Raw genomic sequence first — 26344 nt, forward strand, 5'->3', positions numbered from 1 at the left:
GTAGAGAAATGCACTGGAAATAGTATAATTTAGTGAGACAAAAGCAAAATTCTTATTTAGAGAACAGTGATCAAATGCAGAGATTTAGGAGAACAACACTTGTCTGGGTAATATTACATATGAAAACCTTAGATTACCATCGGAATACAAATGGTATGAGCCACTAGTCTGATGTAGCTGCAAAAAAAAAAAAATGCTATTCTTATATTAGGCTGTATCCACATAATCAAAATTTTTCATTGAGGAGAATACCACCTGATTCCAAATACATTTCTGTAAATTTAGACATTGTAGGAAGATGACCAAGTTTGACTGGTAGCAAAGAATCAGAGTCTGGTAGCTTAGTTACAATTTTTATTATGCACTTTATGCATCTAATAAAGTGAGCCATGCTAATAAATGCTTAAGTCTTGTTAGAAAAGATGCTATACTGTATCATTATGTCACTGAGAGCAATACTAAAATTTTAGGCCCCTTCTGGCTTAATTAAAGGTTTTTTGCTTTTTGTTTTAGTAAAACAATGAAAACAATTATTTTGTAGTGAAAGGTGAAACAAAACCCATGCCCTACTTTTCATTTAATGTTTTTCTAATTATTTCATTTGTAGAATCATAGCTGATTTTGGCTTGACTGTTTTTTTCTGATATGCCAGACAAAAATGAAACATACCTTTAAGTAAAAATGGACTTTATTTCATTAAATGAAGACTTAAGTTCTGCTCTTTCCTCAAAATGAATTCTGAAGATATATTGTGTTACACAGCAAGAACGTGGATCACAATATTAAAACCATATACAAGCAGGATAATTTTTTACTGGTACTACAAAAATATTAAAACAATTCTTTTATATAATCTTGAATATGGACGATATGCCTATTGACATTAAGAACATTTTATTGAACATTCATATAAACCAGTATTTACTGGCTTGCTGTTTTCTGAAATAAGTAGTATGCATAGCTAAGCCTACACTTCTGCACACATGACACTAATGTAAAAACTATTCTTCAGACAAACTTTTGATGTTTAGTCACCAACAACATGGTATCACAAACATGTACGAGTTCTTAGCATTGATTACAAACTTTAAAAAAATTATTACCAAATCAAATCAAACCAGAACCATTTCTGTAGACAAAATAAGTAATAACAGTGTCAGTTTGTGTTTAGAGACAAGCTCTAACAAATTACAAGAAATACTACATAACTAAAGATAGAGAGAAAATTATGAGAAATACAAGAAAGGCTTGGATTCTATGTTTTAACCCTCTGGTCAGTTTTACTGAGTTATATGAAAACATTTCAAATTAAATGTTTTAAATTCTGGCAGCAATGTCAGATTTCTACTTTCATTTCCCCCTCCAAAACTTGGCTTAATTTTTCAAGCAATCTCTGTTATTCACTTATTCAGCACTCTGTCATAATGTCCCAAGCACAAGTACTCAAGTCTAGAAATATCGAACCCTTCAAGTAAATGAAATAAACTTTGTTAATTGAGGAAAAAGAAAAGAAGAAAAATGAAGTAAATTATTCTTAAGTGGCTACAGATTTGTCTCTCTGAACTGAAATAAGCACCTGAACAGGTGCTAAATGTGCACCTGGCTCCTAAAATAGCAGTTGAGTGTTTAGCTGCCACCCTCCCTTCATTGTCAGAAATTACTGTGCTTTGATGCTGCAATGACTTCTCACTTCCAACTTCATGTTGTTGCTACTTACAAGGAATACAGAAACAAGTAACAGTATGATTTGAACATAAGACTTACTTGAGATCTAAGCCCTTAAGAACTTATATTTAGGGTTTTCTGCAACAAAAACTGTAAATCAATCTAAGAGGTGAATTTCATAATATACCAACTTAAACTTTGAATGTGCAAGATGTTCACACTATAATATAAAAACATGGATCTAAATTCCTGAGTATATTAATCGGGACTTCAAAGGTAGCTAATGCAAAATAAAAAAGTTACAATTACTAAAGGCATCTAGCATATTATTTGGGAATGAGAATTCTTGGTTTTATATTGCTATGATTTAGATGTGCATTTGCTACTGCATTTTCTTGCTCTAAACAGAATAATTTCATTACACTACATATTTGGTTACAGCTTTCCTCATAGTCCAATTAAACTGAAATACTTACAGTTTAAACCATTTTGTTTATTAGTTTCCTTAGGGAACAAAATCCAGCAAAATAGCCAATTTGGTACTAGCCGTTTAGTCTAAATTTGGGGGGTATTATTCCAGTTAAAACAAACTGAGCACCATTAGATAATGTTGCCTTTCTGTTAGTCTCAACAATAAAAAAATAAACAAAAGTGTCAGTATGCTATAGTTAAATCACATAATTCCCAGTTAAACTAAACAGTATAGTACAGATAAGAAACAAGGCAAATTGGCTCAGTAAATAGGTGGGAATACAAACTTAAATCTGCATTTCTATACAATCCCTATATGAACAGAAATGCTATGCAATTCTATTTTTTAAAATACTGTTTTTCCCATGGCACATCTCCAGCATAAAACATTTTAGGCAAGACTGGTTTTTGAGAAGGCAAATGTTGAATCAGCATTACAAGAATTTCTCCCATACAACTTTAACTGGATCAAATACTCTGTTTTTATATTTTGATACCATTGAAACGAATGGAATAGAAAAAAACACGAACTATTTAGTGTAAGTAAAATAAAGTAGAGAAATAAGATCGGTCTATAATCAAGTTAAATGATAAGGTATGTTTGTTTTTTGAGATTTATGAGCACAATATGATTTTCTAAAAAAAATTCAATGGTAAAAATATTTATGATCTTTTTTCCTTTTGTTAATGTAGGAGTGCACAGAAGACATCACTTGTAGATAAATTAGTGAGGCAGATAATTTTAAAAAAACATTATTTAAAAAATGTCTGAGATAGGCTTTGTCTGCTGTTGCAAATAAACAGTTCATTTGACTTACTGGTAAGTTTTGAAATAATAAATGGCCTGCAGATTTGGTGTACCTGAGATGGAACTTAAATGAACGTAATTTCAATAAATGTATTCCTATTTCCAATCTCTAGATGTCTGAGCAGCTTACATTCCATCTTTAAAAAAATAAAATTAAACTCATGATACCTACCATCATAAGAATACTGTTTTGTACATGCCCTGTTCTGTGGTTATTAAGAGTAAACAAGAGTAATACGAAGTTTGCTCACTGTCTTCCAAGAAGCAAAACAAAGAATTTGGGCAAGCATAACATTGGTCAAGAAAAAAGCTGATGCCCGGTACAGAAGAGTTCAGAATTCTTGGCTTTTTACCATCCCATAGGCTTCACGTAGCTTGTACACAAGCTCCTTTTTATCTTCCTCTTTCAAGAAGCAGGACATTGCCGCATTTATATTCTGTGAAAGGAAGAAGAAGGCATGCCTAATCATATTCCACTAATGTGGGCTGTACTATTTTAATTAAATGGTTGACAATGCTACTATTAAATGCTGTACTTTTATCTTTGAAAATTAAAAGAATGTGTTTTACAAAAGTCTAAAACGGAGTTAACAAAGATAAGGATGCCACAGATGGAGTTTTAGGCAAGTACTTTTCCCATTTAAAGCTCACCCGAGGTTTTTACATTGGGGCAAAGCAAATTTAAGTAACCCAGTACAAACTTATAGACTGATAGCGTTCTTCAGAATCCAACATTCTGTTTGTTCTTCTGTTACGGCTACCAAAGATCATTTAAGCAATTAGGAGATTCACTGGCAGCAGCCCAAAACAATAGAAAGTTTGAAAGTCCTATTACTCAGCAAAATGCTCTAAGGCTGTGGTAATGCAAACTCAATAACAGTGAGGTCATGGGATATTAAACTACAAACTTTATTCCAATCATATTTTGGTTGAGCTGTGGGGGCGCGATGGTTAGAATGCAATATTGCAGACTAGTTCTGCTGACTGCAGGCAATCGATCCTGATCAGTTGATTCTGATCAACTCAATCTTCCATCCTTCCTAGGTTGATAAAGTTGTTGGGGCAATATGCTGGTTCTGTAAACTGCTTAGGGAGTAAAGCACTGTGAAGCAGTATATAAGTCTCAGTGCTATTGCTATTTTAGCCTATTATGTTGCACAACACCTATGCACATCCCGAACACCTATACATATCCTGAACAACACCTATGATCCTGAAGATGAAACTCAAATACTTTGGCCACCTAATGAGAAGGAAGGACTCACTGGAGAAGAGCCTAATGCTGGGAACAATTGAGGGCAAAAGAAGAAGGGGACGATAGAGAATGAGGGAGCTCAACCAATCTCATTGTACATATGTTGTGCACTGATAATAAAGATTTGAATTTGAATTTGAATTTGGCTGGATCGAGTCACTGAAGCAGTCGGTGTGAGCTTAAATGGACTATGGGGGATGGTAGAGGACGGGAAGCCTTGGAGGAACGTCCATTGGGTTGCAATGGGTTGGACACGACTTCGCAACTAACAACAACACAGTTCAGTGTGTTGTACCAAGCCAGAAACTTGGGTTAAGTGATTTAAAACAAAGTTAACATATGGTGTTAACAAGTTACATCTTTTAATTTTGAAAGCAATTAAATTGGGGTCAAACTTAGCCTTTCATCTATTGTAGAAAGCCATATAAATTACAAAGAGCCATGGAAAACAGTATATCAATAACTAATTTTTTTATTAACAATCCAATATACCAAAACAAAATGTCTGTGCATATGCAGAGATTTATCAGAAATAAGAAATAAGATTTCTTTCTTTCTTGAAATGTATGGATAAAGGGGGATGTTATAATATTAATAATATTTTTAGTAAGTAAAGGTCAGTATTTAGAGGAGGGTGCACATTTATTGGACAGGAAAAAGTAAGTTTATTACAATCCTGAATTAATTCTGCAATTGCAGTCAACACTTTTAAACAATGCGGCCAGCCTCGCGCCACTCCATCCAACTGTTTTGATAAATATGCTACTGGTTGTTGCCAACTTCCCAACGGTTGAGTAAGCACCCCCACTGCAATATTTCTGCTTGTATCTACATACAAATTAAAAGGCTTCTGCAAATTCGGTAAGGCTAACGCCGGCGCCTGAGTCAGCGCAAGTTTTATATCTTCGAAGGCTTTTTTCTGTTCTCCCCCCCACTCAAGGGGTTCTGTATTAGCGCCCCTGGTGGCTGCATACAAGGGTGCTGCCATCAAAGCAAAGTTGGGGATCCAAATACGACAAAAGCCAGCCAACCCTAAAAAGCTTCTCAGTTGTCTCTTCGTTCTAGGTTCGGCCAGCATCAAAACTGCCTGTTTCCGCTCCGGTCCTAAAGCCCTGTGTCCTTTCTCAATATCATAACCCAAGTACCTCACCCTCTCTTTCACCAGTTGAGCTTTCTTCCTTGATACCCGATACCCACACTTGAGCAACAAGTCTAATAACATTTTAGTATTGTCCCAGCATAAATCCTCTGTCTGTCCAGTCACTAAAACATCATCAACATATTGTAAAATTGTATCCCCCGGTTGCTGAGGCATGTAGTACTGCAAGTCCCTAGCCAGCGCTGTTCCAAACAATGTCGGGGAATTTTTAAACCCCTGTGGCAACCTAGTCCATGTGTATTGCATTTTTGTGCCCGTATGAGGGTTCTCCCACTCAAAAGCGAACAGCGGCTGGCTTGATGGATGAATAGGAATTGTAAAGAAGGCATCCTTCAAATCAACTACAGAAAACCACCCCGCCTGGGGTGGGATCAAACTTAACAAAGTATATGGATTAGACACGGCCGGGTGTAAGGTAACTGTTCGGCTATTCACAAATCTCAAATCCTGGGCCGGGCGAAAAGACCCATCTGCCTTTTTAATCGGGATAATTGGGGTATTCCATGGGGATTGAGTAGGCACCAAAACACCCGCTTCCAAATATTTCTGTATACTCTCATAAATAGCATAGATCGCTTCCCATGAAACGGGCCGTTGCCTTATTCTGACTGGCATTGCTCCCGGTTTTAGCTCGACCACCACTGGAGGGTGGTGTGCTGCAAAACCTGGTGGATTGTCCTCCGCCCACAAACCCGGCACGCCAAACATCCTCCACTTTTCCTCCTTTTCCTTCTCACCGACCTGTCTCCCTATCATCAACCTCCAAATTTCCTCCGGAGAATGCCTTATGGTCATTTTCTGACTGCCTTCATCAAAAGAAATTGTTGCCCCTAATTTGCTCAGCAGATCCCTGCCTAGCAAGGGAATAGGGCACTCAGGGATATACAAAAATTCATGTTGGATTTCAGCTCCTTTAAAATCACACATCACAGGCTTTAGGACCTGCCGTCCCATAATCTGTCCTGATACCCCCTGAACCTGGATTTTACGTGATCCAGGGGCTGCAATTTGCTTATTTACAACTGATCTACCTGCTCCTGTATCCACTAAAAATGTTGTCTGCTGGCCCCCTATCCTCATTGTAACCAACGGCTCAGGCGGGGGTTCTTCCAAGCCTGGTCCCCGTCAATCTGACCACACCATATCTGCCAATCCAATACTTTCTGCTTCTCTTGGTCCAGCGCCCCCTCTCGCTCCTCTACCAAAGCCTCGTCCCAAGCCTCTTTGTCCAAATCCTCTATTCAAGCCCCCTCTCATTCCTCGTTCTCCCCTTCTTCCTGCAAACTGCCCCCTCATTCCTGCTCCAAATTCAGGTCTTCTCATCATCCCTCTACCTCTCATCATCCGTCTGGGGCATTCTCTTTGCCAATGGCCTTCTCCTTTACAATAGGCACATTGGTTAGGACCCAGGGGTGTCCCCGGGTTGGGGTCGAAGCTCATTCCTCCCTGTAGTGCTACTGCCAATAACTCAGCCTTCTTTTGCATTCTGGCATCTCTCTCCTTCTTTTCCACCTTATCCCTATTGACATACACCTTCCGTGCCAATTCCAACAATTCCGTCGTGTTCTTCCCTAATGCTCCTTCGACCCGCTGCAATTTTCGCCGTATATCCTCATAACTTTGAGCTATAAACCTTTCATTCAACATCCGCACATTATCCCCCTGCCTTGGATCCACCTGTGTATATAACTCATACGCTTCAATCAATCTTTGCAGGAAACTCTCCGGGCTTTCATCCGCACCCTGCATCACTAGAGATGGCTTGGACATATTTACTGGGGGCTTCCCTGCTCTTCTAAGACTTTGCACCACCAAATTCTGATATTCCCTCAAGCGTGTCCGGTCCTGTTCTTCCTTAGGGTCCCAGCCCGGATCTATTTCGGGCGCCCGGACCAACACCTCCGGCTGCACATCCGCATCATTTGGCAACATCTCTTTCACGCACTGCCTAACTGCCGCTTTCCACTTTTCTCGTTCTTCCGGAGTTAACAGAGTGCGCAACAACTGTTGTACATCCTGCCACGTTGGGTTATGTGTTAACATAATAGTTTGAAACAGGTCCGCCATCTCAGTGGGCTTAGTAGTCAGCGGCCCATAATGTTGCTTCCAATTTAAAAGATCAGTAGTAGTAAACGGCACGTATTGAAAAAGGGGCTGACGTTCCACCTGCCCCTGCTGGTTTACTATTATCTGATCCACCTGGCGCAAAGGCGCTGTAACTTCTTGCTTGCTAGCCTTCAGCTTCGCTGTTACCGCGCGAGTTTGCACCCCCACTTGCTCTCCTCCTGATGCTTCCTTCAACCCCTTATCATCCCGATCTTCTCCTTCACTCCGACTACCTTCTTCCACCGGGGGACTTTTCCTTATTTTCGGTCTCGCCCCAGGATCGCTCATGCGTCTCTGATTTCTACCTCCCTCTCCTCCTACAGCTCCCGGCAACTGCTGCTGTTGGTCTAGGGGCTGCGCTGGGGGCTGCTGCTGCACTGGGGGCTGCTGCTGCCACAATGGAGCATACGGTGGGGGTCTAACTAACTCCTCCTCATCTTCTGTCCATACTTTTCTCCTCCTTGAATATTCCTCTCCTCTTTTTGCCTGGGTTTTTTCTTGCTCACTTCTCCCCCCTTCTCTCCCCCCTTTACTCTTTCCGCCAGATCTGGATACACACAGCCTGACCATTTCAGCCTGACATTGCAGCAAATCCTCAGCTTTTTCAGTTAGGGCTCTCGCCCATTGATCAATGTATTGAAATTGATCAGGATATTTATCCTGATTCACTACGATCACCCCCCACAACTTATCCACCGTTTCCTCCCTTAATGATCCCTGCGGGGGCCACCCTGTCCCCAATAATGGCCACACATGCTTACATAAAAATTTTAATCGCTCCTTTGATCCTTTCGGATAGGAAGGGTTGCTAAAATACTTGTCAAAACCTTTTAGCATGCATGCCAAAGGAGTATTTGGCACGCTCTGAGCCCCCCCCATCTTATCACACTGCCGTCGACTCGTAGCCCCGGAAACTCACGGCCGCTAGCGAGAAATACGACGACTTAACCACCCACACAACCTGACACGGACTTCGTTAGGGTAGCCTACCCCGAGTCCAAGGGAGTGATCAAATCCCTTCTTCTGCCTTCAAATGAGACAGGTACAATTCTTTTACAATATACTCACTTAAAAAAAAACGCTCCCACTCCGTAGATTCCTGGCCAGGAATTTGTTCAGACCACCTTTCCTGCACCGCAGGGTTCTTGGACTCGATCAGAGCACCGTTGGGGCCATGGGGTTATCGCGGCTGTCTCCCGGAGACGTATCTCCGTGGCGCCTGGAGAATGTTCAGGAGCGACCTCCCGATGGTCCCGAGGGGTCGAAACGGTCCTCAGCGAAATATCGCCTTGCACCTAGTCCCATCTGGGGTGCCAGCTGTTGTAGGAAAAATAACGGACTAGGACAAGCTCTTCAGTGCAGGAAAGAGTTTTTATTTGCGCAAAGGTTCAAACAGTCCGAGGACCACGAAACAAAAGTCTGAACAGTGATGACTGATCTCAACCAGATATTTATACAGTATAAAGACAAAGTTATTACGAAGAGTGTAACATTTCGCACGTAGAAGTTACCCTTTAATCTATCTCTAGGAAAGACATAACAGCCTGATTCCCACAGGCTCAGGTTCTCAGCTCCGGAGCTCAAGACATAATAAAAGAGGAGATAAGGGGCTCAAAGGCGCCTCAAGAGCAGTAAAAAGGACAGTAAGGGAAGCAGTTTTTCTTCTCTAGGATATACATGACATTTGAGGTGTAATAAACAGTAAACAACAGGATGTATCTGTTTAGGGTCAGTTTGCCCTTTTACAATGCTGTACCTACGTCAAATACCTTGTATCAATTCAGCACCTTGGCACGGAAGAGGCACTTCTGCCTTGACCAAAGATTTGGATTTCTAATATTTAAGTTTTATCCCAATATCGAATCCTAGCCTGGCTCAAGGGAGTAAGTAATCTGTTATGAATTAGGTTTTTTGTTACGAAGAAGTCACAGGGGGGGATGGGTGGGGAGGGGGGGTTAGGGAGGGGGAGGGGGGAAAAAAGGGGGGGAAATTTGTATTTGAAAACTTTTTCAATAAAAAAAAGAAAAAAGAAAAAAAAGAAACATTCTCAAGTTAAGACCATGATCTTTCAGAAGGAATACACCCTTTTCATAAATAAGTAGAATCCGGTCTTCAAGCTGAACTTTCTGATGATCAGCGGAATGTCCCTAAGTCTGTCTTTTTTCCTGCCCACCCAATAAAACGAGCTTATTATCAAAAAAAAAAAAAAGAAAGAAATAAGATGTGATTGCTAGGATAGAACAGAAATCTGAGGATTATCAATGAAAATATTTTAAGGAAGAAAAAAAAATCCAACCCACACTTCAAGTAAAAAGACAAGGAAAATAACCACAATGAAATATAATATCATCTGAAATTAATAAGAAACAATAGTGTGCTAATGAGTCTACATAATTTTCTGAGCATTAATTTCTTAATTCCAATTTCTTAAATATTTCAGATTAGGAGTAAATATATCCTAGAGAATTGTGAGATTTTTTTTTAATTCACATTTTCAGCTGACAGTGTTTGTGAATACATGAAGGTCCATATGGCATACAGAAATGGCTATTTACTAAGATATATCTTGCCACAGTGGGCATATGATTACATAAAAAGCTATTACCTGGAGGATGTATTTAAATGGTAATAAGAATATTAGCATTTCTCTACAAATGGAGTATGGTAAAATGTCCCTTCTGTTCTCCACAGTATGGTCTTGATGTGACCACGTTTGGTGCCTTTATTTCCATTTCTAAAAACCTTAAAAAGATTAACCATGTCTACACCTGCTATTTCAATTTATTAGGAAGATTTTACTTTAACAGAAACAGATCAAAACAAGCTGGACATTACAAGAAGGGCAAAGTATTGCCAATATGAAAAGCAGACCAACATACCAATTTCTTGAATTCCTCTTCTGTAAATTTCATGTGATCTCGAGCAATTCTGTAGTCTGTGTCAATTGTGGATCTGAAAATGAGTGGATCATCTGAATTCAAGGAATAATTTGCACCATCCTTCATAAATCTGGAAAGACAAAAATGGAAATGTTAAATGATCCATGGATAGAAATATAGTATAGTCAGCTTTCCTACTGCATTTGCTACATTTATCAAAATCTAAAATGGTGCTGTTAGCTTTTTAAAATATTTATAACACAGTTGCAAATTCAAAAAGTAATCAAAGGAAACATAAGTGAGCTGAAGTATAATTCATTTGAAATAATTATAGTAATAGCAACAATACTTACCTTATTATGGGATGTTCTTCGAAGATGGGTTTACATGCTCCAGTGAGACAACTGGACCAAGGACAGAGCTTAGAATAGAATAAAACTTTATTATTTTTATTCTATACTTGAGAGAGAATGTTTTCTATAATTAGCTCATAATAGCTGAGAGTAATTCTATGTGTAGATTCAGACTAAATAATCCATTTTTGTTCATCCTGAAATATTGCTTATAAAATCATCTGAACCACTTCATGTAAAGTAAACATATGAACTGAAAAATGCACATGATGCATTTGTTATTATTAATCTGTACTGCTGCAGTAAATTTCTACAGACTCTTCATGGAAAGATTATGGAATAAAGTACACCTATCTAATTAAGAATGAACTGTTATCAGTTGTAAAAACAATAATTAATTAATGCCAGTTAAAGGATAGTTAATTTGAGATCAGTCAGATACCGACCAAGAACCAAATCATGTTTGTCAAAAGAGTTCATTTACACCTTTTATTTGCAGTAAAATGCAACAATATGGATCTGACATGTATCTTATCATTCTAGTTATATATGATGGCTCTAACATATGGATTTGTCTCTTGGTATCAAACTGTAAACACTGATACACTTCAGTGCTATCCCCAAAAGCAAAACAATAAGACATGAAATGTTAGTATAGTTTTCTTTTATTAAGCAATCAGGTTTACACATAGGGCAGTATATTTATAATCTGCAGTGTGACAAATAAGGATCAGGCTTGTATTGTGTATATCTTGTATATACTGCAAGCATCCAAAAGTTTACATATTCCCTGTCAAGTTGTAGGTGTCAATGAACCTCTAAATGAACAGAAACTGACACACCCTTTACATAACATTGAATACAGAGGGACCTTGGTATTCAACTGCTTTGAAACTGATTGAATTTGGTACTCAACACAATTTTGTTCTGATAGTCCTCGTGTTTGGTACTGAATGCACAAGTTAGAACTTTTCAGTGTTAGCTGCCTTACGATTCACTACATTATTCCTTATGGGAAAAATTTGTTTGGTACTCATTGCACCTCCCAGAATCAATTAAAAGTGAGTACCAAGGTACTACTGTAGAATTAAATGCAACATTATTTGTATTTAATAATTGCACTTTCTGTGCTATTGTTTTCCTGTAGCTAACTGCAGGCCTAACAAATCAATTGCCTTAAAAGGGGGCCTTAAAAATGTTAGTTAAAAAAAACCAATGTATCCACATGGAATAGTGTCCAAATTTGTCCACTTGCCATTTTCACTATTTACTTATTTAGCCTTATTTCTTGTTTGCCCACAAATAAAGAGTGGATTGCAAAACTAATGGAACTGGCAAAGTTGACAAAATTGATTACTTTAATGAAAGATAAAAGTTTATTTACTTGGTTTTACTTGAGACCACTTTTGAATTTTTTGCTTGAGAAAGATAAAAATTAAGTTTTAGTATTTGATAATTAGATTTGTTATGATTATAGAAATATTGGTATATTATATTTATTCAATATATAGATTGTATATTTTAAGGTTTATGGTTAAATTTAGAATAAATAGTTATTTTGTTCTTTAGTTTTGGGGGAATTTGGATTATTTAGTCTATACTGTTTATTTGATGTTTTTGTTATAATTTAGAGTAAGAGGTTACTATGCTTTATATTTGTACTGAAGAAGGTTGGAAATCCTTATGTTCTTTTTCTTTTGTCACTTTTTAATCCCCCCCTTTAATCCCCTCACCTTTCTTTTAATGTTTTCTTTTTTAATTTGTATTTTATCTTTTTTTGAAACTTAATAAAGTTGATTTTTTAAAAATTACAGGCTTAGAAGTGTTTGTTTTTATGAAGACTGATGATATGCATGCTGTACTGCAAAATAAATTTCATACTAATTCAGGGTAAAACCACAAGATTTTATTTCAAAAGTTCCTCATTCAAACTTCAGCATTTCTAAGAAAGGCAGAAAAAAGCAGAGAATAGCAGATTGATTAGTGTTCTGACTCAGTTTAAAACAATTATACTTTTCTTTGTCTTTAAAAGTTGTTAAGGCAGTACATACAGAGATTTTCAGAAGATATTCTATTACCTCAAAATGTATATTTTGTTTCAACAACTGTTTGTAAAGCTGTTCATCCTCAAAGACGTGGTAGCCATGGCCAATTCGTTCTGCCTTAAGAACGTTGACTGCCTATAGTGATATAAAGGGAAAAAATAGGAAGAAATGACTATTCGCAGATTAGGCTACTTACACAATTGACACATCAATCCCTAAACAACAAAGTTAGATAGTGTTTAATGAATATCTAGCACAAAATTATAAAGTACAGTGTAAATACACTTATAGCAATTCAAGAGTACAGTTTAGGAATACATGAGCATGACTTACATATTACTTCTTTCTAATATTATTCCCACATTCATTTTTTTTCTGACTACACCTGAATTTCTCTTATGTAGGAATTCACAAATGATAGAGTTTATACTCAAACCACTTTTGCATAAACTTAAGAGAAAGCACAGCAAAGCTTGAGTAGTTTAAAACTGACGGAAACCATTAACTGATTTCTATTAGAAACCATTAACTAAAAGAAAAGGTCCAACATTGTAAGTAATGGAGCTCTCCCATTTTTTTTTTTTTTTTTTTGTTAAACAGTCCTCACAGGATTTTACAATTTTCTACATTAGTTCTACCTGGCAGCTTTCCAGATGACACCCAAATTCTATGGTACAATTTCCTACCTCTTTGATGACTTGGGATGTTCCAACCTCTCCGGCATGAACAGTCCGATGAATACCACATCTTTCAGCTTCCTGTGAGCAACAGGAAATAGAAACTGTAATTTGCAATTGTTAAAGACAACACATTTTTGAGGAAGGAATCTGCTATTTCATATTCTGTTGGTGGTGAACATGGAATTGCCAAACAAATAAATCCTACTTAGAACTGCTTTTGCTCTTAAAGAGGAAAAAATGATTATTAAAATGAATGCAAAGCTCAGAATTTTAATAGTTTTAGTTGAGTTTCACACAGAGAGACACATTTAAATGTACATATATAATAAGACTATACATATATATGGTATACCAAAAACCAGGCTCCATAGGCCGCTACATTATTTTTTATTATTTTTTTAAAGAAAAAATAGTTATTTCTCTTAGGAATGTTCAAAGGTCATGTATCAAACAAATCATAAAGTATTTAAATAACCCGGCAATGAATTCAAATATTTAATGTAATTTACATAATGAACTTTCTATGGGATCAGGTTTTTGGTGCACCTTGTATGTGTGTGTGTTCATTTTAGCTCAGATCAGCAGACAAGATCACACACACTGTTTATGTGTGTATATTATAGTAACATTTTATGCATGAATTTTAAAGCCAATCATATTCTTATATATACCTATACTTAAGAACAAATACCAAGAATAAGATTACTAATAAAAGCCCATGCAAGTACATACTGTATATATTAAGAAAAATCATTTTTTTAAAATTACCAATTGCTTAATAAGATACATAAAGAAGTTATACTACTGTAATATTAATACATAGAAACCCAAGTAATTGTAGTTGAATTACTACTGCTATTTTCCAATCATCTGGCATAATATTTCTGAGCTTCTCTGTCACCAATAAGCTAGAAACATTATTATGAACGATGTTGGTTGCAGGAAAATATACAGAAGATGTATAAGCATTTTTTGTACTCTCTGATTGGTGCATTATTGCATCCTTCCAAGATACTGTTAAAAATATTCTAAGGCAAAATATATACCTCCCATTTTTTTCACAAATTGTAATGAACTTATTGAATGTTGGCACTTTATTGAGAACTATGGTTAATTCAAACTGAACAGTCTTAACAAAAAATGAGGGAAAGTATTTAATTCAATTAGATGTAAAAGCCAGACAAATATTGATTTAAATCAAAACTTGTTTCTGTATCTATTTGTTTAGTCTTGAGTAAGGCTCACTAATGCAATTTAAAGTTCTTCATAAATACAGGCAATTTTGTATTAAGAGATATAAACTATTGGGATAGTCACTGATTTGCCTCTTTTCTGTTGTCCAAGCCAAAGAGTGGGAAGGGAAGATTAACAGATTAACAGAGTTGGAAGGTGTCAGAGTTTCTTGCAAAAATCAAATCCAGAAGCACACACGGATAACTGATTCAGCTGGATTCATTAACTTCTTTATATACACAATAATACATGAAGTAAGTTTACAATACCAACAGCAGATTCACAGTTTCATTTCAGCTCAGATCAGCAGACAAGATCACACACTGGTTTCAGTTTCTCTTTATAGACTCAGAAGCTGCAGACAAAGACATGCCCTGGCTCCAGTCTGTTTCAGCTCCCAAATGGCTGACTTAGTTGCTATGCATATTCATTGGCTGACTTGTTATCATGTCTTCCCAGTCATTAATATTCTTACAGAAGGGACCTTGTAGGTCATCTAGTCCAACCCCCCGCCCAAGCAGAAGAGAAAGTAAGCTGGACCTTTTCTCAGCTCAGCTAGAAAACCAGCAATTTGAACTGTTTTGAAAGCAACTGGGATCAATAAACCTGTAATTTTGATTCCATTACAGTTCTATTTCCCTTCTCAAAGCCCATTATGTTTCATTAATGTCATGTCTTTTTAGATTGTAAATACAAGGAAATGGATTCTAAGTGACCTTGAAGCCTTTCCTGATCAAAAACTAAAAGGATGAAATAGAAATGGTTCAAATAACGAACCGTTTGAAATCGTATGGATTTTACCACCACTCAAAAGGGCTTGTGAGAACAGATTCTACTAAAGCTTTTCTGAATTGAAGCAGACAGCATCTCCCCAAAGTACTATCCCAGTTTCAATGTGAAAAACAGTCATAAATCACTGCTTTCAGTCCCACTGTTAACTTTGAGTGGTCACTAAATGAACTGTTGTTAGTTGAGGACTATTTTCCTCACAACAACAACTCTGTAAAGTGGATTGGGCTGAGAGTGAGTGACTGGCCTAGAGGCACCCAGCTGGCTTTCCTGGCTAACGTGGGCCTTGAACTCACAGTCTCCTGCTTCTAAATTTGATAGTTCATGGCAGAAAATATCAGCACATTAGAATGAAAAAGAAAGAAGATTGATATTTTTAGTACTTTTGGAAACTAATAAATAAAAAATAACATGTAATTCAACTTTTCTCTACAGGAAATAAACACAAGATATTGCATGCCATGAAGGCCACATTAAAACATTTTGTATCAAGGAAGTTTTTGGAAAGGATGGCTGTTTCACCCTGAATAATTATTACTTAGAAGAGACTGGCTAATGATAAATAGGTTACCCTCAAATGTGGGAAAGTAATTTTGAATAAAAAACCTCTACTCTTCCCAGTTCAAAAGATTAGGTTTGTCCCAGGTTCTTACTGATGATATATGTACTAAGGCTATGCAGACTTGGAAAAAGAAGAAAAATCCATTCATTAAAAATAATGTGACAAAAAACCAGTAGAGCTTTTTTTCAGGCTCTGCCGAAATCTGGAAAAGTCAGGCTGTTTCAAGGAACAAAAGGGAGTAAAGGCATGTGAGAGCCAAAGGATTTCTTCCAAATCATTTTTAAATAAACACAACCCCTAAAACATAGCAGTAAGATGCATAAATAGAAGGGAAATCTACAGCAGAGGAGCGACCATATAAATCTTTTCCTCAGAGTTTTAACCAGAGATTTTTCAATTGGAGGCTGAAACATTACTTGTAATTCAAATCTGGATATTTGTATTCTAGTATTACACATGGGAAGTAGAAATTTTGATCTGAACAATGATTTGGAAAATTAAATGTTGCTGAAAATAAGAGCATGATTGGTCCTGAACTACTCCCTTACTGGGAATCTTAGGCAGACTATAAAACTGAACATACTTCATAAGCTTTTCGGTGGTCTGAACAGGCTGCAATAACCGATTCATCTCCAGCTAAATCTATAGCAACCACTGTATCGTTCTTATACCTCTTACACAGTTCCACTATTTCTGGCGACCAGCCTGGAAAGAAAAACATAAATAAGAATCATTTTTTAATTTTTGGCAGAATCCAAGATCTTGCTTAACTAAGACTTGTAATCATTAATCAAAAATGGTTATACATAAATGACACTTCTTTTTATTGACTTTTCCTTTGACAACTTCTGTGGAGATCAAGCAGATGTTGTAAATAACAGAATAGCCACAAAGAATTACAATGTTTAAGATATATTGGTTTATTTCTGGTTAGTTTTTATCATTTCAATATGATTATTGAAAGTTCTAGAAGGGTTTGAGGACTGTCCATAAACTATGCTACAATCTAAAAATATTACATTTTACTGCTTCCTAGAATTTCTAATTAGATAATTGTTCAAGGAAAGTGCACAATCAAACCAAGGACCTGGAGATTCATAATTATGGTACACTTTTTTTGCATGCTGTGCAGTTTGGTACATACAAGATAGAGTCAACTATAGTTTATATATCCAAACTTATGCACTGTTGTCAAAACTTAACTTTTTCTCCACTGAAAGGTTACTAATGTATGAAGAAGTTTTATATAAAAATTTAAAGTAACAAATATATCTTTTCTCACTTTGTTTAATCGTCAATTAAAAATTATTTCACCAATACTCTAAAAAAGAAGGTAACAAAATAATAAAGCAGTTGTTCCGGTTGGCACCGCCTGGCGTCGCGGACGGTCTTTCTGGACCGCCAGCCACGTGATTCCGTTCGAGCTGTTCTGACAGCGCTAATCAGCTGTCAGACGGCTTAAAAACCTCTCCTTCGGGAGAAGAAGGAGAGGAGAGCCGGTGGGCGAGGGTAGAGCTCCCTGGGAGCCCCTGAAGCAATTGCAGGGGCTTGGAGGGTGAGAGCTCCCCGTTCAGCCCACTGAAGCTCCGGATCCGTGGCGACTCCGTTTAAACAGAGCCAGACGCTGGCGACCGACTCTGCTGCCAAGAAGATCAACTGATTTCAAAAAGCAGACAGAACGGAAGCAGGAGAACAAGCTTTTGCAAGTATATGCTTAACTCCTGGGATACATTGTTTCTATTTGATTTTGCTGAGCTGGAGCTGGAAATGGCGTCTTTGTTGTGGGAGTGAAAGTGAAAGTAGGAAATGAAAGTGCTTGTTAATAGACTTGTGCTCAGAGACTGGATTTAAACTGCTGGATTTGAGAGCTGGGTCCAGAAAAGACTATCTTGCTTGATAAACTACAAATAAATCTGAGAAAGCTGTTTGAGAGACTTTATGGCTCTGAAAAGAAAAATTCTTTTAAAATAATATGGCTTCCAAGGAAGGAGTTTCTGAAAGTGGAGGCTCTTTAATGGCGTCAGAAATGACACAGAGAACTGAAACACAGAGCCAGGAGGCTTTTTTTAGAGACCTTGCAGAATTTATAAAGGAAGCCATGAATAACCAAATTGAAATTATTAATAACTTTACAGTAATCATGGAACAAAAATTTACAGAACTGGTGGAGGATAAAAAAGCAGCTGAGGATGTTTTTGAAGGAAAGCATAATGACAATGTAGGAGACATTTTGATCAAGACAGAGAAGCTGGAACTGGCTGACCCTCAAGAATCTTCAAACCTTCTTCCTGCCCTTTTGGAATTAACTGACAGAACTTTTCAAAAATATAATTTGGAGCAGAAAGAAGAAGAAACTGATCAGCTTTATGAGGTTTTGGAGGATTTGGCAGAGGCTTTCACACAATTAATTGAAATGCAGCAACTGGATTTTTCTTTGCAAACTGATTGAGTTAATTCTTTGTTCTATGAACTGACTGTCTATAGAAGCAAGAAGAGTCGATATGGGAGCTCTAAACCAGAGGAAATGATTTTGAGAAAGGGACAAGTCTTAAAGATACATCAACCCCCAGTTAAAATTCAAAACCTCCTCAAAATAAAAGAAGGAGGGAGGAAGAAAGATTGGAAAAAATACAGAAAAAAAGGAAGAATGGAAGATTAATTTTTTCTGGTCTAATTATTGATGTATTAATGATTAACTACAATGATTAACTAAATGAATTGAGAGTTCAATTAATGATTAATTAAGGTTTAGTTATTGTTAAAAATATTTGAATATTGAGAACAAAAGCAGGAGGAATAGCCAAATGATTAAGTATGTATTATCTACTAGTGTTTGTTATTGTTTTTTTAAAAAAAAAAATTCTTAGGGCTAAAGGATTATATGTTATTTTGTGTTTAAAGGGAGGTTGATGAATAATCTGTAGATGGGGAGTTCAGGGGTCTAGGGAGTTCTAATGTCTTGCATTAATTTAGCATATTTTAGCGTATGTTTGGTAAAACCTATACCGTTTTTCTTCTGGGAAGTTGGGGGAGGGGGGAGGGAAGGGGGGGTTGCACAAATGTTTAATTAGATAAGTGATTTGTTTGATTTGTTTGAATTTTAAAAACAATAAAAAAATTGTTTAAAAAAAAAATAACAAAGCAGTTCATATAATAGTTAATTATAAAAGAAAAAATATACAGTATTACAAAGAGTAATGCGGCCAATATAAATTGACCACAATATAAATGATTGACTATAGACTACAAACCATTTATAAATGATCATGAGATTAATTGATAGTGGCTCATTGTACAAATGCAAGACTTTATTCAAAGGAACACATTACTATTAAATAAATAATTATATGAGCTAGAGAAAATGTTAACTCAAGAAAACATTTCTGGGAATTTTACGACATACTGTTACATAAAAGTGCAACTATTCCTGCCTAATTGCAGTTCTGAAAAACTGGGGCATACGTAGGGTTATAGAAACAATCAAATAAGAAAATAATTTGTAGATTCCCTTAACTCTGAGAAATAAGATTTAGTTCATTAAAATTCTTCACTCCAATCACTGAAACTTCCATCTTTACAAGCAAGAAAGATAGGAATTTCTTTTTTCAACTAAAAAGGTTGTATTAATCCTGTCCTGGCATTTCTCATTACATTCTATGTGATATTTATATATGCATAGAAACATAGCACATAATGTATCTAGATATAAAACTGTTTCCAAAACTTTCACATTGACAACCTAATTCTGAAAGATTGGCGTACCAGCATCCAGCAGGATTATCATTGCAATCATTGGATATATTAAATTGAGTTATACGGGCACAACTAATTTATCAATTAGAACTTTTAAGGGGCAACGTCAAGTTCCTTAAAAAAATAACCCATTGCTACATAGAAGCACTAAGTAAACTGGCTAAATTCTAACGCATGCCTTTCGTTTCAACAAATGTGTTTTAGGATAGAGATGTGGGGGTGGGGGGTGGAGGCAAGGTCATGGGAAGTGCTATGGAGGAAGAGAAAGGAAATCACTGGGAAGATCAGGGGACAGACAATTGACCAGTTGGATATATTACAGCAGCCACATGGCATTGGCCATTACCTTTCTTTCAGCACCATCCCCTAGCCACTGTGTCTAAGATCTAAACTGGGTAGATGGATAGGTTGGCTAGTTGGCTACACTGTGCCTGAATTAAGGGTGGAGATGATGAGTAAGTTATTTATCAATGGCTAAATTTGTCTAGCGTAGCACTTTGGGAAAAAGTGATGTAAAGATCAGTGGGTGTGTCAGCACACAGGCATGTGGAGGTGAGAGGAGAGAAGCACAAATTCATCCCACAAGATCCCAGCTGAAACTTGGAGCAACTAAGGTACTTATTTCAGTTCAGAGCCATTTGTTTTATTCACAAAACTCTTTTACATCATGCATATCTTTTAATCTGGAAACACCCACGAGCAGGTTCCAAATTTATTTATTTATTAAATTTAAATGCCGCCCCTCTCATTAGCAAGCGACTGTAAGGAGTCCATAAAAAGTCCTGAAGCTTAAACGGTTTGAGAGTTTGAAACCACATGTTGCACTTATCTCTTCTGAATGAGCAGAACTCACAGACAACTAGAACTACAGAATAACTACAGCCCTAAACATTAATCACAACTTTTATGCTGATACATTAGCTATCGTTTCCAATTTTTCATTATGAAATCTTGCTTTTATCTCAACTAGGGATAAATAATATTTGTTGCTAAATTACAGAAGGATTTAAATTTGAAAAGTCAATGTGAGGAGGGAGGAAGATAGAAAAAAAAAACAGAGAGCAGTACTATTGGTAAACTCTTATACATTACATGGCTGGTTGCGCATGCAGCAGAGAATAGACTTGACTTTGATGTTGAAATCCTTTTCTCCCTCTTTTAATCCTTGATTAACAGATTTAACTACGTCATCTGGAGTAACATCTCCCCTGTGTAAAACAAATAATCAGTGTATTATATATATTAGATAATTGTTATGAAATTGTTTATTAACATTAATACATAATAGATACCATGTTTCCCCAAAAATAAGACCCTGTCATATTTTTTGAACCCCAAAGTAAGCGCTTGGCCTTACTTTCGGGGAGGTCTTATTATTTTGGGGGGCGTGGAGCAAGACAGGGGTCCTCTTGCCATCTTACCTGATTTCCAGCTCTGTCTCCCTAACCCTAACCAGAGGAAATGGCGGTGACCAGCTGCGCATGCGGTTTAATATTTTCAGGGAGGGCTTATTTTCAGGGTGGGTCTTATTTTAGAGCATGCACTCAAAAGCCTGAGTGGGCTTATTATCTGGGGAGGTCTTATTTTCGGGGAAACAGGGTATTAATAATCATATTACAAATGTTATTCAGTTTTATTTAACCTTTCTTATTATAGGGCAAATAGTTTCTTTTCTACATGGAGACAGCACTCACATTTCAGATAAACTAATTAACAACAAAATATAGCAAGCCAGGCTACCTTGGCAGGAATTTACAACCAACAGGAACAGTAAATCTTCTAGACTCCTTTAACCTTTCAAGAAGTTTCCCTACAAAACTGGTTTCAGAGTTAACTAAATTTGCAGTTAGTTGTCAAATAATGCTTCACAGTTACATCTAAAAAAATGTAAGTGTTGTAAAGTTCTCCAGAAGGGTCAACTTACTATGTATAATTTTATACATAATGGCCAGAAGGCAAGACAAGAAACTAAACAAGGAGAGAAGCAACCTAGAACTAAGGAGAAATTTCCTAGCAGTGAGAACAATTAACCAGTGGAAGGGTTTGCCTTCAAACATAACTGGAGGCTTTTAAGAAGAGACTGGACAGCCATTTGACTGAAATGTTATAGGCTCTCCTGCTTGAGCAGGGGGTTGGACTAGAAGATCTCCAAAGTCCCTTCCAACCCTATTATTTGGTTATTCTGATTATTGATCCCACAAAGTGAGAAATTTGAAGCATGAACCAGTTTAAATCCTTTAAAGTACTAGATTTAAACTGGACAGTAAAGCCATAAAATACATCCCAGTAATATTAATAAGATATTAATATCATAACATCATGCATCAATACATGGAGCAATATTTATAGTTAAAAGAAATTCACAAGATTGGCACATAAAACGCTTAATCTTAGTTGCACTGGATTTATATTTTTTGTTTGTCATTTTCTGCAAAATGATAAAACAAATTATTCATGGAAATTACAGTACTGTTAACCAGAGCTAAGTACTGAACCAGAAGAACAAAATAGTAAGGAAATGTCCACCTTTTAGTGAACAAAGTAACTGTATATTGATCTCTTATATGCTATGAAAAATTAAAAGATATGCAGAGTCATTATATTGTCAACATCACTACTGCATATTCACTGAATGCAAATACAGTGTGCCATTAGTCACAAAACTGCATATTCACCTGCCATCCAGTAATATTTAATTGTTCCTCTTAGAATACTGTAATTTATATCTTTTTATTTGTGTTTCCAGGGATGTGAACTTCAATTCCCAGACCTCTCAGCAACTGCCATGCAAGCTGGGGATTTCTGGGAGATGAAGTACGTTAGGAAGTTGCCAAGACAAGGAAGCACTATCTTATACATTTAAACAATAACTCACTTTTTCTGGTTCCACGGGATAGGATCTACATCACAATTGGCAAGAAGATGAGGGCAGTACCTCACCTCAACATAGATCACACCTTCATTTGCTTTCATTTCCACAAATTCATAAGCAATTTTTTGTATAGCTTCTCGGTCACCTCTGCAAATAAAAAAGCTTGTTTTATAAAGTCTTGGCTAATTCAGAGTCTGTAAAACATGGATCTGCAGAACTATAAGAGTACCAGGAAACAAAGATCTAAACTAGCAAAATACTGTTTACAACTCTAATGTGTCCCCAACCAAAATAACAACATAACCTCCTCCCCCTCCCCCAATATTCTGGCTTTTCAAAGAAGTTTGGTAGTATATAATAAAAATCATACAAAAAGATCAAGATTCTGATTCAGATCCAATCCCCAAAATGTGATTCAATAAGCTATATTTACAAAATTATGCAGGGAAAATATTTTCCTTATTTGAACATGAATTAAATAGATTCAGTTAATGGAAAAGTTCAGAATATTTAAATTTCCAGTTAGCTGAAACATAGAATCTTTCCAGTCCTTTTTGCATCCAAGTCCAATAAGTTTCCTCTAACATATGTACAGGTCACAAGTTACATGTGCTTAGAATCGAGAAAAAATAGTTTTAATTCTAGCTGTGCAAAAGAGCAACACACAAACGGATAATAAGAAATTATTGGCGATATTCCTTGCATCAATCCTGATCTGGAAACAGGACATTTTGTACTGCCAATGTTCTTTTAATAGCCATTAAAATCTGTTGCTTATGATTGCGTAAATTCTAAGAATGGCATCCAAAATCTATGAGACTGTTTCAAATCAGTACTTTGGGGAGAAAAATGAGCCAACAATGTCAATATTAAACCAAGCAATATATGGAATGCCAAGAGGTTTATGGGCCCCAAAGAAATAGGCCATTCATTCTTCCCATTTTTTAAATACTATGTGTTCTGACCCAGCTCCCCAAACATGACAAACCCTCTGAAGTTAACTCAAAGATTCCTTTATTAGGAGTGCCTGCAGCCCCGGCAAAAAGTTTCTCTCTCACCGCAGGCTAACAAGTCCGTCCATCCAGAAGATGAATAGTTGTCTGTCACATCTATTCATCTCCGCCCCCTGCCTTTTATCCCCAGAACTAGGGAGGGGCTTCACTAGCAGCGGTGGCTCTTCCTTCCCAAGGATCGGCACACGGATTCCCACTGCTCTCCTCTCCTCTGCCTTCTGCGCATCCGCGTGTCAGGCACTGGACCTAACTGTTCCTCCTCTTCCTCATCAGCCTCCTCCAGACCTGGGGGCTGTTGAGTTTCCATCTGAGGGCTGATGGACAGCCCAGGCTCCGCCTCTGTCTCTCTCTCTGCCAGCTCCACTTCCTCTTCCCACTCGGAGCTCTCAGGTTGCCTTGATGCTGGCCCTGACTCCCATGCCTCTTCCTCTGATTCGGCTGCTGGAGGGGCTGGCAGCCAACAGGCCACAACACTGTGCCTCATCTAAATTATTATTAGCATTAATACCCAGTGCTAGTGTTAGTCCAAAAATAACAAAATACATGACTTTGTGGTTTGTTTGTTTTTTGTATGAGATTCACAGTCATGTGTTTCCTCTCTCATATCCTTTCTCCCCTCAATTTCTCATTTTAGGTCTGGATTCTCAAAAAGTCATAATTTGTCTATTGTAAACTAGTATTAAAACCTAGGTTTCAGAAATAGCTGCCCCATACAGATGAAACAGACTTTAATTGGCTGAAAATCATGATGCAAGTTGGAATCAGGGACAAATTAAACCCAAAAAACATTATCTGGTATTCTATCTAACTTGATTCAATGCAGACAAACTAGCTTTTATCAAAACGCGATTTCTCCTACCCATTAGACCTGCCGTTTCTTCATTTTGCTCTTAATTTGTGAATGAATATAACAAAGGCTGCCTAACTACCTGGGTTTTTTTTTTTCAACCCCTCCCCAAAAGATTGTCTTAAACTTTATAGCCTATGAATGCTAAACTCAACTATAAAAAATAATTACAAATTAAAAGAGCACCGATGGATTCAAATGCCATGGAAGCTTCAAATAGAAAATACAAACATACACAGTTTTGACTGAACTTATTCAATAAAAACTGCATATCCTCACAATTTCTTCTTCAACAGAAATGTATCCCTGAGTAAGCATGAGGAGCACTTTAAATGTTTGAAATGCTGTCTATCGGAAAAGATGTTTCTCTCAACTGATTGTGGATTTTAAACCCATCAACCCCAGTCAGCCTGATCAAAGATAAAGACCATGAAGATTAAAGTACAAATATCTGGACGATACCAGATTGCCTACTCCTGCTCTATATAAATGCAATGTATATTTTCCTGTTTGCTATCCATAATTTGTAATCATATCTTCTAGCAAGAATAAAACGTTGCAGTGTGCACTTTGGAGTCAATCTGTACTAATATACCTACTATATTTGGATTCTTAAGCCAAGAGCACGATTTGTTGAACATTCATTGTCCACATTGGAACCAACTAGATATATAGTGACAGCTGTGAACCTGTGACCTCAATTCTCCTTAAAACCAGAATCCCACCATCATTTAGTTCAAAGTTTAAAGACAAAAATATTCCTCTGCTTTTCTATAGCAATATAACACAGATAAAAATACCATGTAAGATAAAACTTTTCATGTGGTTAATTCCAGACTTGTGGAGAAAATAGGAGGAGGAAGGAGTATTAGTTATGTTCGCTGCCGAGTTGTTTATAAAAATAATAAAGATGTGATAAAACTAAAAGAAAATAAAATCACAAACATATTGTTATAGGAGGATATTTCTCTAGCAATACGAATTAGGACATTACATACATTAAAGCAAGAAAATGTGTAAGGAGCAGCATCCAATTTTAAGATTGCACTAATCAAAAGATCACAGCAAGTTGTGCTGACAGCTCATTGTGCTGATTTTAAGAAATCTCATGTGACAGCAGAAGTGCCCACATGGCTTCAAGAACTAGATAATTTTTACAGGCCCTTCAAAACTGTTCTGCTTACTTGGTAATTGATAAGCATAGAGGATTATCATTTACTAATGAGTCATGTACAATAGATTAATATTCTCTTAATTGGAACAATGGCATTGATCTTAAAGAAGCAAATTAGAGTGTGTGTGTGTGTGTGAGAGAGAGAGAGGGAGGGAGAGAGGGGGGGAGAAAATGCATAAATACATACATAACACACCCACAAGCTAATACAGGCAGGTAATAAAAAAGGATAACCATGTCGTAACAGATTGCTAACCTAGCAAAATGAATATCAGTTTTTAGATACTGAAAATCTTTTTTACAATAAGTATATTGGAACAAATTATTTCACTTACGCAATAGCTGGCATGTACAAATCAAACTTTTGAAGAAAAATAGTGAGAGATTCTGGTTTATCATAACTAATTTGTTTCAGAAGGCCGTCTACAGTATCTGCAGGAAGATATATTCCTCTTTTCCTAGGAATTTAAAAAAGTTTGTATATCAACTGTTGAAATTAATTTAGGATTAGTTTTGAACAGTCATTTCTTTTGTGAGTGTATATGCTGATAAAAAACCTGAATAGTCAAATAGTTTGGCTAACCATTATATAATACTTTTTAATGTATCCCCAGCTAACTTCTAACCTTAAAAATGAAACATCCAATAAAATAAGTATTTCCTTTCTTAGTATAACTTTG

General features: G+C 36.7%; 2 protein-coding genes across 2 annotated transcripts in view; both read right to left on the reverse strand.

Moving 5' to 3' along the window:
• Window positions 1-670: 670 nt before the first annotated feature.
• The window catches only part of ADA (adenosine deaminase), a 35713-nt gene continuing 10039 nt past the window's right edge, over window positions 671-26344 (reverse strand). The window contains exons 3-11 of the mRNA XM_034413876.3: window positions 26000-26122; window positions 22634-22777; window positions 20851-20966; window positions 16589-16710; window positions 13428-13499; window positions 12775-12876; window positions 10697-10764; window positions 10344-10473; window positions 671-3381 (exon numbers count right to left, since the gene is read on the reverse strand). Of these exons, the coding sequence (XP_034269767.1) occupies window positions 3277-3381; window positions 10344-10473; window positions 10697-10764; window positions 12775-12876; window positions 13428-13499; window positions 16589-16710; window positions 20851-20966; window positions 22634-22777; window positions 26000-26122 (982 nt within the window). The 3' untranslated portion in view covers window positions 671-3276. The remainder of the gene's footprint in view (window positions 3382-10343; window positions 10474-10696; window positions 10765-12774; window positions 12877-13427; window positions 13500-16588; window positions 16711-20850; window positions 20967-22633; window positions 22778-25999; window positions 26123-26344) is intronic.
• LOC148114521 (uncharacterized) lies at window positions 6471-9340 on the reverse strand. The gene has a single exon (XM_087889146.1). It carries the CDS (start codon window positions 8341-8343, stop codon window positions 6484-6486), a length of 1860 nt encoding a protein of 619 aa, XP_087745272.1. The 5' UTR covers window positions 8344-9340; the 3' UTR covers window positions 6471-6483.

This window comes from Pantherophis guttatus, chromosome 3 (genome assembly GCF_059756535.1).
Source record: "Pantherophis guttatus breed Tessera chromosome 3, ASM5975653v1, whole genome shotgun sequence".
Lineage (NCBI taxonomy): Eukaryota > Metazoa > Chordata > Lepidosauria > Squamata > Colubridae > Pantherophis > Pantherophis guttatus.